This window comes from Anabrus simplex, chromosome 2, assembly GCF_040414725.1.
Source record: "Anabrus simplex isolate iqAnaSimp1 chromosome 2, ASM4041472v1, whole genome shotgun sequence".
Taxonomy (NCBI): Eukaryota; Metazoa; Arthropoda; class Insecta; order Orthoptera; family Tettigoniidae; genus Anabrus; species Anabrus simplex.
Window position 1 is genome coordinate 169,916,212 of NC_090266.1, and position 17,696 is coordinate 169,933,907.

The 17,696-nt window shown below is 38.6% G+C and overlaps 1 protein-coding gene across 5 annotated transcripts in view; it reads right to left on the reverse strand.

Annotated features, from left to right (window-relative positions):
* The window catches only part of LOC136863970 (titin), a 348,159-nt gene that overhangs the window by 72,735 nt on the left and 257,728 nt on the right, over positions 1-17,696 (reverse strand). For all 5 annotated transcript variants that reach the window (XM_067140439.2, XM_067140437.2, XM_067140436.2 and 2 more), the window contains 2 exons: positions 14,855-15,130; positions 3,043-3,206 (listed from right to left, as the gene is read on the reverse strand). In XM_067140439.2, coding sequence (XP_066996540.2) covers positions 3,043-3,206; positions 14,855-15,130 — 440 coding nt within the window. The remainder of the gene's footprint in view (positions 1-3,042; positions 3,207-14,854; positions 15,131-17,696) is intronic.

Sequence of the window (17,696 nt, forward strand, 5' to 3'; positions counted from 1 at the left end):
TCCACAATAAGAATAGTTCTTTCAGAACATGGTTGCAAAATAGGACACTGGAAGCATTAGTTAAGAAAGAAACCACCAAAATAGGCAGTGGCAGAGGAGAGAAGAAGGTGGATGGAAGAGTGGACAAAAATGATGGAAGAAAATACTGAAGGTAGTAAGAAAGTATTATATGGAATGGTTAAAAGTAAGAGAAGGAAAGATATGATGGAGTATGGCAAAATGTTAAATAAAGATGGCAAGAAGTTGAAGAAAAAGGAGGAACTAAAATGATATGGAAGGAGTACTTTTGAAGAAATGCTAAATATTAATACATAGGATCTTGGAGGAGGAGGATGAAGATGAACTAGAAATGGAAAAGGATTTAACATGGGAGGAAGTGGAAGTAGCATTGGGGATGGCAGAATGAGGGAAGGCATGAGGTGAGTGTGGAGATGGCAAAAGAAGACGGAGTTGTGCGTAAACAACGGCTATAATGAGTGATCACAGTTGTATGGAAGGAGAAGAAGACACTAGAAGACTAGACTGGAAGAAGGGAATAATAATATGAATCTTCAAGGAAGAGAGGGGGTGTAAAACCTATTGGGGAGACACTAATGTGTCAGTGCAAAGATTTCTGAAGATTCTGGAGAGATAGATTCAGGCCAAAGTTGGAGGAGGGTGGAGAGAAGAATAATATGTCTTCAGACTAGGAAGGTCCATAGTAGATCTCATCCTTGCCATAAGACAGATGAAAGATACAAGAACAGTATTATGAATATGGAAAAGATCTACTGATGGCCTAGTTGGATGTTGAAAAGGCATACAATATTGTATGCAGATGCAAGATATGGAAGGCCCTGGAAAACAAAGGAGTTGAGAAACAAATTATATGGATGGTAAAGGAGATGTGTCAAGGAAATGAGAGGTTTGTGGAAGTAGGAGGGGAGAAACAGATTGGCTGGAACTGAAGAATGGTTTGAAAAAAGGGAAGTGTACTTTCACCATTACTTTTCATTGTAGTAAGGGACAATATAGGATCCAGGTCAGGCTATTGAGTTGACATTTTGGAGTAGAATAGGAGTAACAAAAATTGGATAAGATATAAAATGAGGAGGTTAGAGAACTACTGAAAGTAGAACCACTGCATGTTAGGATAGAGGAATCAAAGTTTAGATGGTATGGACACGTGAAGAGAATGGAGAAGAGTATATCCAGGAAGATACATGAGGTGGGTGCGGAAGGCAGGAAACCAAGAGGAAGACCAAGAGACAGATGGTTGAAATAAGTGGAAGACTGGGTGAAAAAAATAGTGGAAGACTGGAACAAAGTGATGACAGAGAGATGGTGGGAAGACAAAAGATGATTGTGAGGCTTATGTCCTAAACAGACATGGCCAGTCACTGGAAGCTGTGCAAGATGATGATCAAATTTTGATTTAAATCACCTTATTTTATATGAATATATAAATGTATTTTTCTTCAAATTAGAATGTTAGAAATCAATTTCCATAAGTCCAATAATGGACCAATTATATTGGTATTATTAAATTCACTCATTCGGGACAAATATTTCATGTTTCCAATGGGAATGGTTTTCTGTAACATCTGATGGCCAGGCAGGCATCAATTTTTGAAAAAGAGACAAGTCTCTCATAGTGCATTTGGCACTGCTGCTAGTTCTAAGTAGCCTACGCAGTGGCCTCCACGGTATGCACTAGCCATGCCTCTTGGTAGGTATGCTAGTTACCAACTAATGAGCCCAGATTGGCACACTGGTGCGAAAGACTGGCAACAGGAATGAGTTAGCTGGAAAAATTTTTATTGTACAATAACGGACCAATTATGTTGGTATTCAAATTAGAAGTCCAAAATCGGGCATTAGTAACAATCATAAGCTCAGTCACTCCCATGTGACTGCTGGAGGAGACCACTGGCTACCTCTCAAGGGAAGGGGTTCTCCCAAATGCCACAGCAGTCCACTGGAGTGAAAAAGATAAACAACCAACTGTCTTAACTGATGAAGAAAGAATTCAGGATACTTGTGAAAGACTTGAGCAATCACCCCAAAAATATTCAAGGGAACTGGCTTGGCAAAGTGAGGTTTCATATTCTTCTGCACAGAAGGAAGCACAAAAACTGAAATTTAAGCTGTGCAAAGTTTAAGCCCAACAGATCCAGCCACTAGAGAACATTACTGCAATTGGTTTCTTCAAGCTGTTAACAGTAATGAATTCAATTAAATCCTGAATTAGTTCTGTTTTTGAATTGTTTTCTGATGAGGCATGGTTTTATTCATATGGATATGTAAATTTACAAACTAACCTATATTGATCACATGAAAATCCAAGAATAATTCATGAAACTCCACTTCATGAACTTAAAATATGAGTTTGGTGCACTATTAGTGCTAAAAGAATTGTAGAGCCAATTTATTTAACGACAACATTAATTCTGACTGATACATATAATTATTACTAAACAAGTTTCTTCCTCAACTGACTGAACAATAAAGGTCACTCTGATATTTGCAGCAAGAGTGGGGCTACAGCACATACCAATTGCAATACAATGAATGCAGTGCTTGATGTTTTTTGGGGACAGAATAATCAGTGCAGGTTTATGGCCAACTTGTTCTCCCAATTTAATAGCTTGTAACCTTTATTTGTGGGGTAGTTTGAAAGAGAGTGTATAGAAGGACTGAAAAAATTATATTTGCACCAAAATTTTGAAGATTCATGAGATTGAATTGCAGAGGGTGAACCAAAATATCATCACGCTATGTTTGTCTACAGGCTGAGAGAGAGTATTTTCAAGACTAACAGTAATGTACACCCCTCTCTCTCTCTCTCTCTCTCTCTTAGCCTGTTTTTCAATCTGAATACCCATTCATCAAATTCAATGGCTTTTCTACAGGTACGGGAATGGTGTGATGGCAACTGTGCACTCATTTGTCTCCACAAATTTCAAATTGCAGAGTTCCATTCACATTACAATAGATTGATAGCTATATATTAGAGGCTACTTTTACATTATAGTTTACTTGGTAATTGCCCTAATGACTTACCTTGTATAGTTACTTGACATGATGTTTCTGCAAACCCAGCATCATTTCTTGCTTGACAGGAGTAAGTTCCAGAAGTAGTCTCTGTTGTTTCACTAATGGTATATTTGGCTAGGCGATTTTCATATGACATGCTTTTACTCTTGAAAGTTTTGCCATCTCTCAACCTAAAACAATATGCAACAAATGTATGATAATTTTTAAGGTATATGTAGATAATATATAAATGAGCCGGTGACAGTACATATATCACACCCCCGCACTATATGTAGAAGTGAGAGATGTTATTGCCAGTATATTATTATTATTATTATTATTATTATTATTATGTTTGTATATTTTGTCATTTATATTTGTAAGCTGGGAGATCTCCATATATGTAGTATGAGTAATTTGTTTTGAGCAACGAGTGGGAAAACGTTGCTTTAATAACTCTGGTAATTTGGATGAGTCATGTGTCTACTCCAGTGTTTGATGAGATGTACTTGTTGTTGTTGTCGAGAAGTTCTATGAGTCATGTATATATCTCAGTCTGATGAGATGAGCTTGTTGTTGTACTAGGAAAGTTCCATGACTCATGTGAAACACCCCAGAGTGTGTTATTGCCTTGGGACACTGGAAGGAGTTCACGGCGTGGTCTTGACATGAGGATCTACCATGATTGGCTGGTGAGGATCAATCCAGACGTATCATGTGAGAGGAAGGGGAATGCTGATGTCTATAAAGATTGATCATACGGCGGGAAATGACACATTGTACCAGAATTTAGTAGTGCTAAGACACTGTACGGGGATGAAGGAGTGCGAACACATACGGAAGTGAAACTGGATATACGGTACTGGAGTGACACTGCTGCACTATACTGGACTGGACTTCAAACGTTTTTGGAACGTAGTATTCTTATGTTTGTGAGAAGTGACTGACATATAACTTAGTATTGTAGCACTTGTGGTGGTTTGGCATTATATGTTGGTGAAAGCTCTCTCAGACTTTCCATAATTTATGTTCAGGATCGACAAGCGTGTGTTGCTCAGATGTATATATCTTTACAACAAGTGTTAAAATCAGTGAACATAGTATTACGAGGTACAGTATCGGTGTGATATTATACGTGCTGATTATGAGAATCGGCAAGTCGTGTTGATACAGAGACAGTGAAGGGTTCTCATAGACATATATGTACATTGTTCAACGAACTAACTACAAATGGTAGCTTAGTTCTCGCTTTCCTTTTCCCACTGTTTTCATTGTTGTTGTTGTTGTTGTAAATACGGAGTCTTCCAGCAATCTTTTGTTTGTGTATTATAAGTGTATTTTGGTGTGTTGATGAGGTGCTCATGTACGGATTTTATTGAGAATATAGTTAGATATTTTAGAATCAGTGGAGTTATTGATGAACCTAGGTGCAGTTCCTACTTATTTAGTCGTTTTCAGAAGGTTAAGTAAGGCCTGAAGCAGATGTACTAGTAACCAGCATTATGTACACGCCCTGGGATATAAAGAATTATCACGATCTATCTAAATTCGAGGGATCCATTCTGGTGAACTCTGGCGCCCATACTACGGACATTTCGATTAATTATTGTTATTAAGTTTATTAATTTAATTTATTTCAAGTATTTTATGAAGTTTTTGAGTAATGTTATTTATTTATATATATTTTTATTCAGATATTTTATTTGGTATTCATAAACAGTTACAAGCCATTGGAATACTGGGGAGTGATGTAGAATTTTTTTTTCTTTTTTGCTATTGGCTTCACGTCACACCGACACAGATAGGTCTTACAGCGATGATGGGAGAGGAAAGGGCTAGGACTGGGAAGGAAGCGGCTGTGGCCTTAATTAAGGTGCCTGGTGCGAAAATGGGAAACCATGGAAAACCATCTTGAGGGCTGCCGACAGTGGGATTCGAACCCACTATCTCCCAAATACTGGATACTGGCCGCACTTAAGCAACTGCAGGATTTAGAAAACGAGCCAATATTTATTTGGTGCTCTTTTCTCTTCATATTATCTATATATATTTATTTATTTACTTATGCCTTTACAAGTGGCGAAGTTAAGGCTCTTGGTCCTGTCTCGGTCTTAACCACATTCTTTGTTATAGGTTAGATTGTATATATTCTTACAAATTAATAAGATAATGAATATAATGATGATGGGGGCAGAGAAGCTTTCAATATAATATCTACAGTGAGAAAAAGGGAATATGATAACATATTTACTAAATTCTTTACCGTAACTAAATGACTGTGGATAATGATAATGCATACATACATACATACATTATCATTATAGACTGTTATGCCTTTCAGCGTTCAATCTGCAAGCCTCTGTGAATTTACTAAACATCACCACAATCCTCGATTTGTAACTAGTGTTGTGGCCTCATTTAGTTCTATACCTCTTATCTTCAAATCGTTAGAAACCGAGTCTAACCATCGTCGTCTTAGTCTACCTCTACTTCTCTTACCCTCTATAGTAGAGTCCATTATTCTCCTAGGTAACCTCCTCCTCCATTTGCCTCAAATGACCCCACCACCGAAGCCGGTTTATGCATACAGCTTCATCCATCAAGTTCATTCCTAAATTAGCCTTTATCTCCTCATTCTGAGTACCATCCTGCCATTGTTCCCACCTGTTTGTACCAGCAATCATTCTCGCTACTTTCATGTCTGTTACTTCTAACTTATGAATAAGATATCCTGAGTCCACCCAGCTTTCACTCCCGTAAAGCAAAGTTGGTCTGAAAACAGACCGATGTAAAGATAGTTTCGTCTGGGAGCTGACTTCCTTCTTACAGAATACTGTTGATCGCAACTGCGAGCTCACTGCATTAGCTTTACGACACCTTGATTCAATCTCACTTACTATATTACCATCCTGGGAGAACACACATCCTAAATACTTGAAATTATCGACCTGTTCTAGCTTTGTATCACCAATCTGGCATTCAATTCTATTGAATTTCTTACCTACTGACATCAATTTATCTTCGAGAGGCTAATTTTCATACCATACTCATTGCACCTATTTTCAAGTTCCAAGATATTAGACTGCAGGCTTTCGGCACAATCTGCCATTAAGACCAAGTCGTCAGCATAGGCCAGACCGCTTATTACATTTCCACCTAACTGAATCCCTCCTTGCCATTTTATACCTTTCAGCAGATGATCCATGTAATCTACGAACAGCAAAGGTGGAAGATTACAGCCTTGTCTAACCCCTGTAAGTACCCTGAACCAAGAACTCATTCTACCATCAATTCTCACTGAAGCCCAATTGTCAACATAAATACCTTTGATTGATTTTAATAATCTACCTTTAATTCCATAGTCCCCCAGTATGGCAATGATCTACGAAACATAAACACAACTGCCTATTCCTCTTGTAGCATTTTTCAATTACCTGGCGCATACTGAAAATCTGATTGTAACAGCCTCTCTGTGGTCTGAAACCACACTGGGTTTCATCCAACTTCCTCTCAACGACTGATCGCACCCTTCCTTCCAAGATGCCAGTGAATACTTTGCCTGGTATACTAATCGATGAGATACCTCGATAGTTGTTGCAATCCTTCCTGTTCCCTTGTTTATAGATAGGTGCAATTACTGCTTTTGTCCAATCTGAAGGTACCTTACCAACACTCCATGCTAACTTTACTACTCTATGAAGCCATTTCATCCCTGCCTTCCAACTATACTTCACCATTTTAGGTCTAATTTCATCTATTCCTGCTGCTTTATGACAATGGAGTTTATTTACCATCCTTTCCACTTCCTCAAGTATAATTTCACCAACATCATTTTCCTCCTCCCCATAAAGCTTGGCTGTTCGCAACACCACCAGGATGATTTCCTTTTACATTGAGAAGATGTTCAAAATATTCCCTCCACCTCTCTAGTGATTCCCTGGGATCTATTATGAGTTCACCTGAATTACTCAAAACACTGTTCATTTCCTTTTTCCCTCCCTTCCTAAGATTCTTTATTACTGTCCAGAAAGGTTTCCCTGCTGCTTGACCTAGCCTTTCCAGGTTGTTACCAAAATCTACGCATGACTTCTTTTTGGATTCAACAACTATTTGTTTCGCTCTGTTTCTTTCATCTACGTACAAATCCCTGTCTACCTCGGTCCTTGTTTGGAGCCATTTCTGATAAGCCTTCTTTTTACGTTTACAAGCTGCTCTCACTTCATCATTCCACCAAGATGTTCGCCTTTTCCCATCTTTACACACAGTTGTTCCTAGGCATTCCCTTGCTGTTTGGAGATTTTCTACCCTTATTTGTTTGCAGACAGATTTCACTTTCTCTACCCTAGGCCTAGAGATACTTAGTTCACTACAGATTAGATAGTGGTCTGTATCATCGAAAAATCTGCGGAAAACTCGTACATTCCTAACAGATTTCCTGAATTCGAAGTCTGTTAAGATATAATCTATTACGGATCTGGTACCCCTAGCCTCCCATGTGTAGCGGTGAACAGCCTTATGCTTGAAGAATGTATTCGTAACAGCTAAACCCATACTAGCACAGAAGTCCAGCAAATGCTTCCCATTCCCATTAGCTTCCATATCTTCCCCACATTTACCAATCACCATTTCGTATCCTTCAGTTCTATTCCCAACTCTTGCATTGAAATCGCCCATTAGCACTATTCTATCCTTGCTGTTGACCTTGACCACGATGTCACTCAATGCTTCATAAAACTTGTCAACTTCATCCTCATCTGCACCCTCACATGGTGAATACACAGACACAATTCTAGCCCTAATTCCTCCAACTGACAAATCTACCCACATCATTCTCTCATTTGCGTGTAATAGTATTCCTGATAAACAGTCCTACCTCATACTCCGCCCTTCCCTTTTTAACACCCGTCAAGTACACTTTATAATGTCCTATCGCTTCCTCGTTATCTCCCCTTACCTGAATATCACTTACTCCTAGCACATCCAAATGCATCCTCTTTGCTGACTCAGCCAGTTCTACTTTCTTTCTTCCATAAGCCCCATTAATATTGATAGCTCCCCATCGAATTCCATTTCGTTCGCCAAGTTGTTTCCAAGGAGTCCCTCGCCTGTCAAATGGGAGTGGGACTCCGTTACTCCCATAGGTCCGAGGCTTGCTTAAAATGTTCTGAGCTCGGTAAATTCATGAAGCATGATGCTACCCTACTTGCACATAGTCCAAGTGAGGATCTCTCCTCTTACGGGTTATAGACCACCAGTGAATTGTATAGTCCTAGCCGCCTGAGCACAAGGAGGGAAATGACTCTGAATATGTCCGAGATGCCCACTCCCATTTCATAGCAAGTGGTATCCCGACTCTCAGGACCACTTACTAGGCCACTCAGCCGTTGCCCAAGGTTCACGAACTAGGACGTGACTACAGTAACCCATAAACAAAGAGTTATGATATATGATAGTATGCACCATTGGCTCTAGAGTTACACAGGAAACTAATGATCTGTCCGGGTAAAGGTATAATAATGTAAAATAATATAAAATTTAATAACTTGAGAAGTAGTGGAGATATTTACTTGCGGTTTGTTTCTACAAGTAGGATAACTCAAAATGGTTGTTTACATACCTAACAAACCTTGTTATGCTCACCATTAGTGGCGTGAAGGACATCTAATTGGTATTCCACTTATCTCCAAGTGTTCTGCACCATTGTAGGCGTAACATTTGCGATAGCTGCATGAATGCGATGACGCAGATCTGGTAGATCACGAACTAGTGTCTGGTACACCCGATTCTTGACAAACCCCCACAGGAAAGAAATCAAGTGACGTAACGTCGGGGCTTCTAGGGGGCCAAGCAATTGATGGACTACCTCTCCCAATCCAGCGATCTGGGAATTCACGATTCAAGTAATCCTTCACAACTTCCGCATAATGGCATGGTGCATCATCTTGCTGAAAGATCACGTCACAAGGAAGTTGTGGAACAACATGCTGCTCCAACACGTCTAGGTAATGTGTTCCATTAACTGTAGGCTCCGCAAAGAAGAATGAGCCAATAACCCTGTCCTTCAACAATCCACACCAAACATTCACTTTTGGAGAGTCCCATTCCAACTCTATCACTACGTGAGGGCGTTCAGATCCCCATATGCAGCAACTGTGCTTGTTTACAGCTTATAAATCTCATATTTTGTCCCGTATCGGCTCAATGCAACTAAGGTTAAGTTATAAGGAGATTCCCACCTAAACAATAAAACTGATATAAGAAATTGACAGGTATTGGAAGGTGGGAATCTCCTTATAACTTAACCTCAGTTTAATTGTGCTTGTTTACTGTCCCGGATGTATGGAATGTAGCCTCGTCCGAGAAACAGACCGAATCGAGGAATGCCTCGATTCCATCAATTTTTGTCAGAATTGTCTCCGTGAATGCCTTCCGTAGCGGCCTGTCCTGAGGTTTGATTTTCTGATGAAGCTACAGTTTGTATGCCCGTAGGTGCAACCTTTTGTGGATGACATCGTGTACTGTCGAATGAGGTAACTGTAACTGCCTACCAGCTTGTTGAATTGACTTACGAGGGCTCCGCTTGAAGGACTCACGGATTAAATCAACAGTAGCCTCTGAAACTGCGTGCTTGGCGTGGCGGCCCGACATCGACAGCAAGGGCCCAGATTCTCAAAGGTGCCTGTCCCATTTCATGATTGTTACGTAAGTGGGAACATCATCAATTGGTAACAGTCCATACTCATGCCGAAATCTACGTTGTACTAGTGTAATGGATTTTATCTCCACGAGCAAAAGCACACAGAACACCTTCTGCTGTGGAGTCCACATGGTTACTGGAGCGCTTCTCATGAACAATGCAGTTACGCACATGCGCATGTGGTACCACCGCCACCATAAGTGAACACAGAATTCATTTTGAGTTACCCTAGTAGTAGAAAAAACCCGCCAATAAATATCTCCATTATTTCTCAAGTTATTAAATTTTATATTATTATACCTTTAACCCGGACACCCTGTACTTAAGTACTATGTCATTCATTCTCATATTCACCCATGCATTCATACAACCTGGCTATGCACTTGGAGAGGAAATCCCAGCAAGATCTTTTAAAAGAGGTTAATGTTGTGCAATTCCTAATTTTCAATGCGTGAGAATTCCACAGCTCAGCACCACGCTCAAGGAGTGAACAGTCGTACATTGATGCATGATTTACGTGTATGGTAAGTGAAGAGTAGTATAGATTACATCTTGTAAATTTCATATTGGTTCTATATTGACAATATAATGTACAGAGATTCAATTCTAATAAAATAATTTATTGATACGTCTACCTGTTCAATATTTATCGTGCTTATTATATTAAAAGTTCATTGAAACATCACGACATGTTTTAGCCTTTAATTTTGGCTATCTTCAGCTATAATTAAAATAGATCTAAATGCCATGTACAAAGGTATACATAAAAATCATACATATTAAAAAATACACTTTGATGTTGCAATAAAATAAGTGTCCACATTTTTAATGCACATTGCTTTGCTGGTTTGTGAGTTAGAGAATGTGCTAGTAAATTCTTCATTGCAAAATCGAACGACACAATGTAAAGACGTCTCTCTACCAAATTTCTGGCATGCTGTTATGGTACATGCCGGCCGTATATAACTGGAAGCATTGGACTGTTCTGGAGCATTGACAACATTTTTGTGGAACTGTGTTAGATTATGTTGTCAATTCGGAACTTGATGGTATGTTGTTAAACTGGCAAGTTTCTAAATAACATCACAATATTTAGCAAATCTACAATGAGAAGAGAATTGGAAGATGAATATTTAAAATCTCTATGACGGCAAATGTGGTTTCAAAAATGCGTAAAAAATAAAGACCAAGTCTTCCAGTTCTTCCAGCCCTAGATGTTGTTATTGTCAAGTGAGGTAGTTGTCTAAATAAATACGCGCTGCTGCTTGCCCTGAGCTGTTACTAGTGAGGGGGAGCGTGTATGAAGGGGGATTAGGAGCAACCAGAATGGAGGAAGTGACTTGTTTAACGTGTGTTGCGAATATTTTTACCATCTGTTGTTGATTGCTCATGTTTGTCAATTCTTCAAATAAAATATTGTTTCTACAGTTTCATTAAGGTTGTGCCTGGGGTTGTGCTTTTGGTCGATATGTATATGTAAATTTTCAAGGATATTTAAGCTGTATGCAACAATGTGATCATGGTGGTGATTGCTCTTTCAGGAACAAAACTACATGATTATCAGCCCCCAATTTAGTACAATGTATCAGAACATTTTTCTAATGAATTAGCATATGGTGAACACAAGGAATCAAACTTTAAAATGTAAAGGCTAGAATTCAAGATGAAACTACAGCTCTGAGATCCAGAGTGTGTTCTTCCAAATGAAACTTTTTTTAAAATTTTGCTTTATCTAATGGAAACAAGAGAGGTCCACCTATTCAATACCATATAATGTTATAAGATAAATTATAACATTTTATTATACATAGTACCGGTTTCGATGCTCCATGCATCATCATCAGCCAAAAATAAGAAAAATATACATTGACAAGGTTACAATAAACAATGCATAAAGTATACACAAATTTTACAAAACTGGCAAGACCTAATTAAAAACATGATCCATAAACATTAACTTATGACTTAAACCTAAAAATAGCACCAACTGACTTAAAACTTTGAATATACGTCCTCTTGACAAAAGTCCTCTGAATCTAAAAACATTAAACCATATGTGAGCAGATTAAATTGAGCCGAGGACAAAAATCCAATGCTTCACTATCATAAAAGTCCAAGAGCATATTCTTTTATTTTGTAAGAACATATGTATAAAAGGTTTTCTTGCTGAACATCCACTGAGTATTAGAGTAACAGGTGCAAGAATTAAGAAACCATTTTTCTATTGGTTAAAAATGGCTGTCATTAAAATAACGTAACCAGTCAAAAGACATAACAACTTCCAGTACTAAATAAGAACATGAGAGAACTTCAGACAGTGTTTTGCGTAATAAAACATAGGTCTTCCCTAACTTAAAGAACGCGGCTGGATTCAGTCTGCTAAGTATTAAATAACAAGATATTTTTAAATGAAAAATGGCAGACGCCATGTTTCCAGGGTACCTACTGAATGATGTTCTCGGTTCAAATTAGGACCTGAAGCAAATAAAAAGAAAGAAAAAATGTGAAGAAGGCTTTTTTAAAAGATCTTGTCATAAGAATTAATGTGAATAAGAGACTCACCTCTGGGAGCGTATATATTATGTGTGTTTTTAGACGTTAGGGAAGACACTGAGAGCTGCAAGACACCATGACCAATCCACCCACATTGGAGGGGAAGGGAGGGGGAAGCAGAACAAGGGAGGTACTGAGAAGGAGTAGGAAGGGCCCAGAGCCAATGGCAATGAAGGAAGAAGGGAAGAGGGAGGGGAATTATGCAGGGCATTGCGGCGAGAGGGCGTGGCGTGAGAACGTTTTCTGTATGCTATGAAAAACTGATTTGCTATTGGAAGCTTTTCTGAGTCTGAAAAACACTATCAAAAAATCAAACAATTTCTCAGAAATATCATTAAGATTCAAACCAGCATTAAAGTATTGATCCAGGTGAATGAAATGTTATAATTTATCTTATAACATTATATGGTATTGAATAAGTGGACCTCTCTTGTTTCCATCAGATTCTCAGTTCAATATGGAATTAACATGAAGTTTTTAAACTTGAATTTTGCTTTATGTCGTACCAACACAGATAGGTCTTATGGTGACGATGGGATAAGAAAGGCCTAGGAGTGGGAAGGAAGCAGCCGTGGCCTTAATTAAGGTACAGCCCTAGCATTTGCCCGGTGTGACAATGGGAAACCACAGAAAATCTTCAGGGCTGCTGACAGTGGGGTTCGAACTCACTATCTTCCGGATACAAGCTCATAGCTGCGTGCCCCTAACCGCACGGCCAACTCACCCGGCCCCAAATGGAACGTAAGTCATAATTATTATACTTGAATATAAAGTTTTGCTTCATTGGGATCCAAAGCCTTTACATCTTGCTATTAATGACATCTGGCAAGAAAATGAAAGCTTTTCAAGGGAAATTAATCTCCTGCAAGAATCAGAGAAATATACACTCACCAGCAAAAAATGTGAAACACTACACATTTCAGACAAAATTTTATGTTAGTCCATTTGAAACATGGTGAAAATCAAATATTATGGCATTACAACAATATAGCAATATATTTTAAATTAAATAGCCCATTTCAAAAGTTTCAGTTCAATAGCTGAGAAACATTATTGATCGTGACAATCACAACAGTCCACCAACATGAATTTGGATTTGATCAGGCATGCTAAGGATGCAATATTGAATGTTCTCTTGAGGTATGAACTCCCATTCTGCCTAGAGTGCAGCCCACAGTTGAGCCATTGTATCAGGGGAACAACAGCACGTTTCCCAAACACATCCCACACATGCTCTATTGGGTTTAGGTCAGGACTATGAGCGGGCCACACCATGCGCTCAATTCCAACTTCATCCAGGTACCATGTACATAAACGGTAACGTGTGGACGAGCATTGTCAAGCACCGGGATAAAGTTCTCGCTGATGATATGTGCAAAAGGTACCATGTGATTCACTAAATTTCTTCAATGTATCGGTGAGCTGTCAGACTTCCATTCTTGATGAACAATACGCTATGTGCGTGCATCAGTGGTAATCCCAGCCCAGACCATCACAGATTCTCCAATGAACAGTGTCCTTGCAGAGAAAGTACAGCATGAATAATGTTCCCTGGACCTTTTCCATACTCTCTCCCTTCCATCAGGTGTCTTCAAACAAAATCTGGATTCATCCGTAAACAGCACTGACTTCCACTGCTCCACAGTCCAGTTTTGATTGGCACTGGCGAATCGCATCCGAGAGGCACAGTGCTCACTTGTAAGCGGAGGTCCTGTGGCAGGCCTCTTGGACTTAAAATCTGCTTCATACAACCTCCTCCTTACTGTCCTTTCATTGATGTTCGTGCCCTGTACTTGCAGCAATCCATTTCTGGCCTCTACACCTGTTGTGCCTAGATCATGAAGATCTTACATTACGAGAAAGCAATCATCGCGCTCAGTAGTGATTCCCCTATGACCAGAACTGGGCCTCCTGGTGGTAGATATTGTCCTCTCTGTACCTTTTAACAGTTCTGTTCATGTTAGAACAAGGCGTGCCTATAACGTCTGTTACACAGCATATACTGCGCCCATCCTCCACTAATGCCATGACCCCGGCTGTGTTTTCAGTTGAAAGAGCCATTATGGCCTGACTTAGAAGCAAGACTAACTGTTTCAGACAAGCCCTAATGTCCACAAAAATACACGGCATGAGAATTCACAGCAATAAACCTTAAAATAGCTGTTTGTGGTTATTCTTGTCTAAAGGTGGGAAACGGCAATATTGGTGTTGTGATTGTCACAATCAATTATGTTTATCAATTATCGCACTGAAACTTCTCAAATGAGCTAATTAACTTATGATTAATTGCCATATTGCTGTAATGTCATAACATTTCATTTATACAACGTTTCAAATGGACTAACATTAAATTGTCTGAAATACTTTTTTTTTGGCTGCTGAGTGTAGTTGCAGTTACCCATTTGATTTTAAATATGATTTTTAAACAAGTGCTGATATAAATATCATTCCTAACTACAAAATCTGCTGGAAGAATTTCCACCTCTGAAGTTACATTTGAGGACCTCTTCCCATATCCCATAAAATACAAAAGTTAAAAAAAAAAGTTCAAACATACACATGGCGAGATCTTTCTGCCTAAATACATACCATTTAATGTCTGGCTCAGGAATGCCACCAATGACACACGATAGAGTAAGGGACTGCTTAAGTCCACACACAACTCCTTTGAGAGGTTCTTGTATGGTAGGAGGTTCTGCCTGTACTGGAGCACAGATCTTAATGTACTGAGTATTATGAGATGGCTGACTAGGGCCAACTTCATTCACTGCTGTAACTCTGAACATATATTCTTTATTATGCACCAGTTTGGTCACCTTGTGAGTTGTTTCAACAATATTGAAGGTTTCATTCACTTTAATCCATCTGAAAGAAAGAATAGAAATCATATATAAATCCCAGTGCTATTTAAAATATTACAGTAATATAAATTTGCATTTGGAAGTTGTGTTCATGAAAATTATTACATGAGGCAAGTCTTTCAATCATTCTTAAATTATATATTGTATTTGATTATAATCAAATGAATGTCAGTCACATTCTTATTATCAGTCACCCTATGAAAATAATTATTAATAACTGTGAGAAGTCTAATGCTCTATTTGTAGATAATACAATCTGTACAGTAATGCTATCTCATGATTACCATTTAGACTTTCCCTACCTAAAGTACGAAGCTCATGATGTTTATATTCTGGTAATTTGCTTTGTGGGATATATGATATCAAAATCAGGCACAGAAGAATTCTGAGAAATGAGGGTAAAACCACTTTTCACACTGCACAAGAATGAACATAGAATGACGTTAATTTAATTGTGTAGCTAGCCTAATGGTATAGGGAGCAGGCCAGAAGCTCCGGGTTCAATTGCCAGCCAGTTAATTCTGGACTGAGGGTGCAGATGGAGCAAACAAGGCAATTAATGACTCATTCTACTAAAAAAGCAACAATTGACATAGTTATGATGATCTTAATATTTGTATTCTTAAAGAAAAATACCATGAAAATAATGAGAGAATCATAACTACTGGACCTAATTCATCATATCATCAAATTACGGTATTCTTAAAAAACCTGGGCCAACATACAACGATGTTGAAATATTGGATCCTGTGAGATCTCTAAAGTTAAGGGTTCTCATACACTAGCAAATGTATATTTTTGAAAAATGTAATAACTCTGCAAATATTTGAGGGCTTTTCTTGACATTTGGACTGTATATAGAATATTGTACAGAGCATTGTACTGTATATTAAAAAAAAAAAATTAAAGATGTCATTCTTCATTACTGGCCTTTAAAAACCTCGTTCCCATTTACTTTTTAAAATACAATATCCCCAAAATTTAAGAAGAAAAGGGACAGTAATTTCATTTTTCTTGAAAGTGGAGCTTTTCTTCTAGGGGACAGACCTAAATGATATTAAGAGATGCATTTATAAGTATTTTAGAAGAATTCAATTTTCAATTGCCGGGTTGAGGGGCTCAGATAGTTGTGGCATTGGCTTTCTGTCCCCAACTTGGCAGGTTTGATCCTAGCTCAGTATGATGGTATTTGAAGGAGCTCAAATATGTCAGCCTCACGTGGGTAGATTTACTGGCACATAAAATAACTCTTGCGGGACTAAATTCTGGCACCTCAGTGTCTCCGAAAACTGTAAAAGTAGTTATTATTATTAAAATTATTAAAATTTTAATTCTGAAAGAATAACTTTTGTGCTGTGGATTCCCAGTGCTAATTACATAACGAAGTTTCATCCTGTATGTTCAAGTTGTGAGCTGCATATTGTAATCTATGTATAATGGGCATCCATGAATTGCTGTTTCAGCTACATGGCAAATGACACACACCTTCCAAACCTTTCATCAGCCCCTGAAGGGCTTACATCAGCTAGAGAGAGAAGGCTATTTAAAGGCCAGCACAATGACTACTCTTGTAGTTGATTAGTTGCCTGCAAGCCTGATTACCTCAGATTGAATAGGGGTATTTCAGTCGCCATAACAAAGAATACCGCAAATTCAAAACATCAGCAAACTGTATGCAATGTACAGAAAACAACAACATGATTCAACCCAGAAGAAGAACTAAATAACTCAACAGACCATGGAAGCTTCACATCTAAGATGAGATAATTCCTCTTCCAACTATTAAATCTAATCACATCATTCACTCATTCATGTGCCACACAGAAACTATGTTGGGTGCAATGGTATTCCTGATGAACAATCCAAACCCATACTCTTTCCTTCTCTTTTTAACACACGTCACTCTCCTATATCTTCCTTGTTATCTTCCCTAGCCCGAAAATCATTAACACAAATACATACTGATGCATTCTCTTTGCTGACAGCCAGTTCTATTTTCTTCCTTCCATCAACCCCCTTGGTATTGATAACTCCCCATTGAATTCCATTTTGTTCGGCAAGTTGTTTCCAAAGAGTCTACCTTGCCTGTCAAATGGAAGCGGTACTCCATTACTCTCATAGGTCCGAGGCTTGCTTAAAATATTGTGAGCTTGGTAAATTCTGTGAAGCAGGATGCTACCCTACTTACACGTAGTTAGGGACCACTGGTGTTGTGTAGTCGTTGCCGCCTGAACACAATGTTCGAGATGCCTACTCCTATTTCATAGCAACTGGACACTAAGGACCACTTACTATCTCACTTGGACATTGCCCATGGTTCACAAAGTAGGACGCGTGACTACAGTAACCTAGACTATGAAGCACAGAGGCTAAGAGAGTAAATTATGCAACTCAAACAACAAATGTCATATGAGGTACAGAGGGGTGTTGTGGTCGCTTGCAAAGTCCATTACAGTCCAATTACATGAAAATTTGTACAGAGATGAAGGAAGATGTGGTCATTGAGATGTACCTAAAAAACAACAACATAAAGTTATGATTTTTTTTTAGTGTAAAGCCCTTTAAGCAAC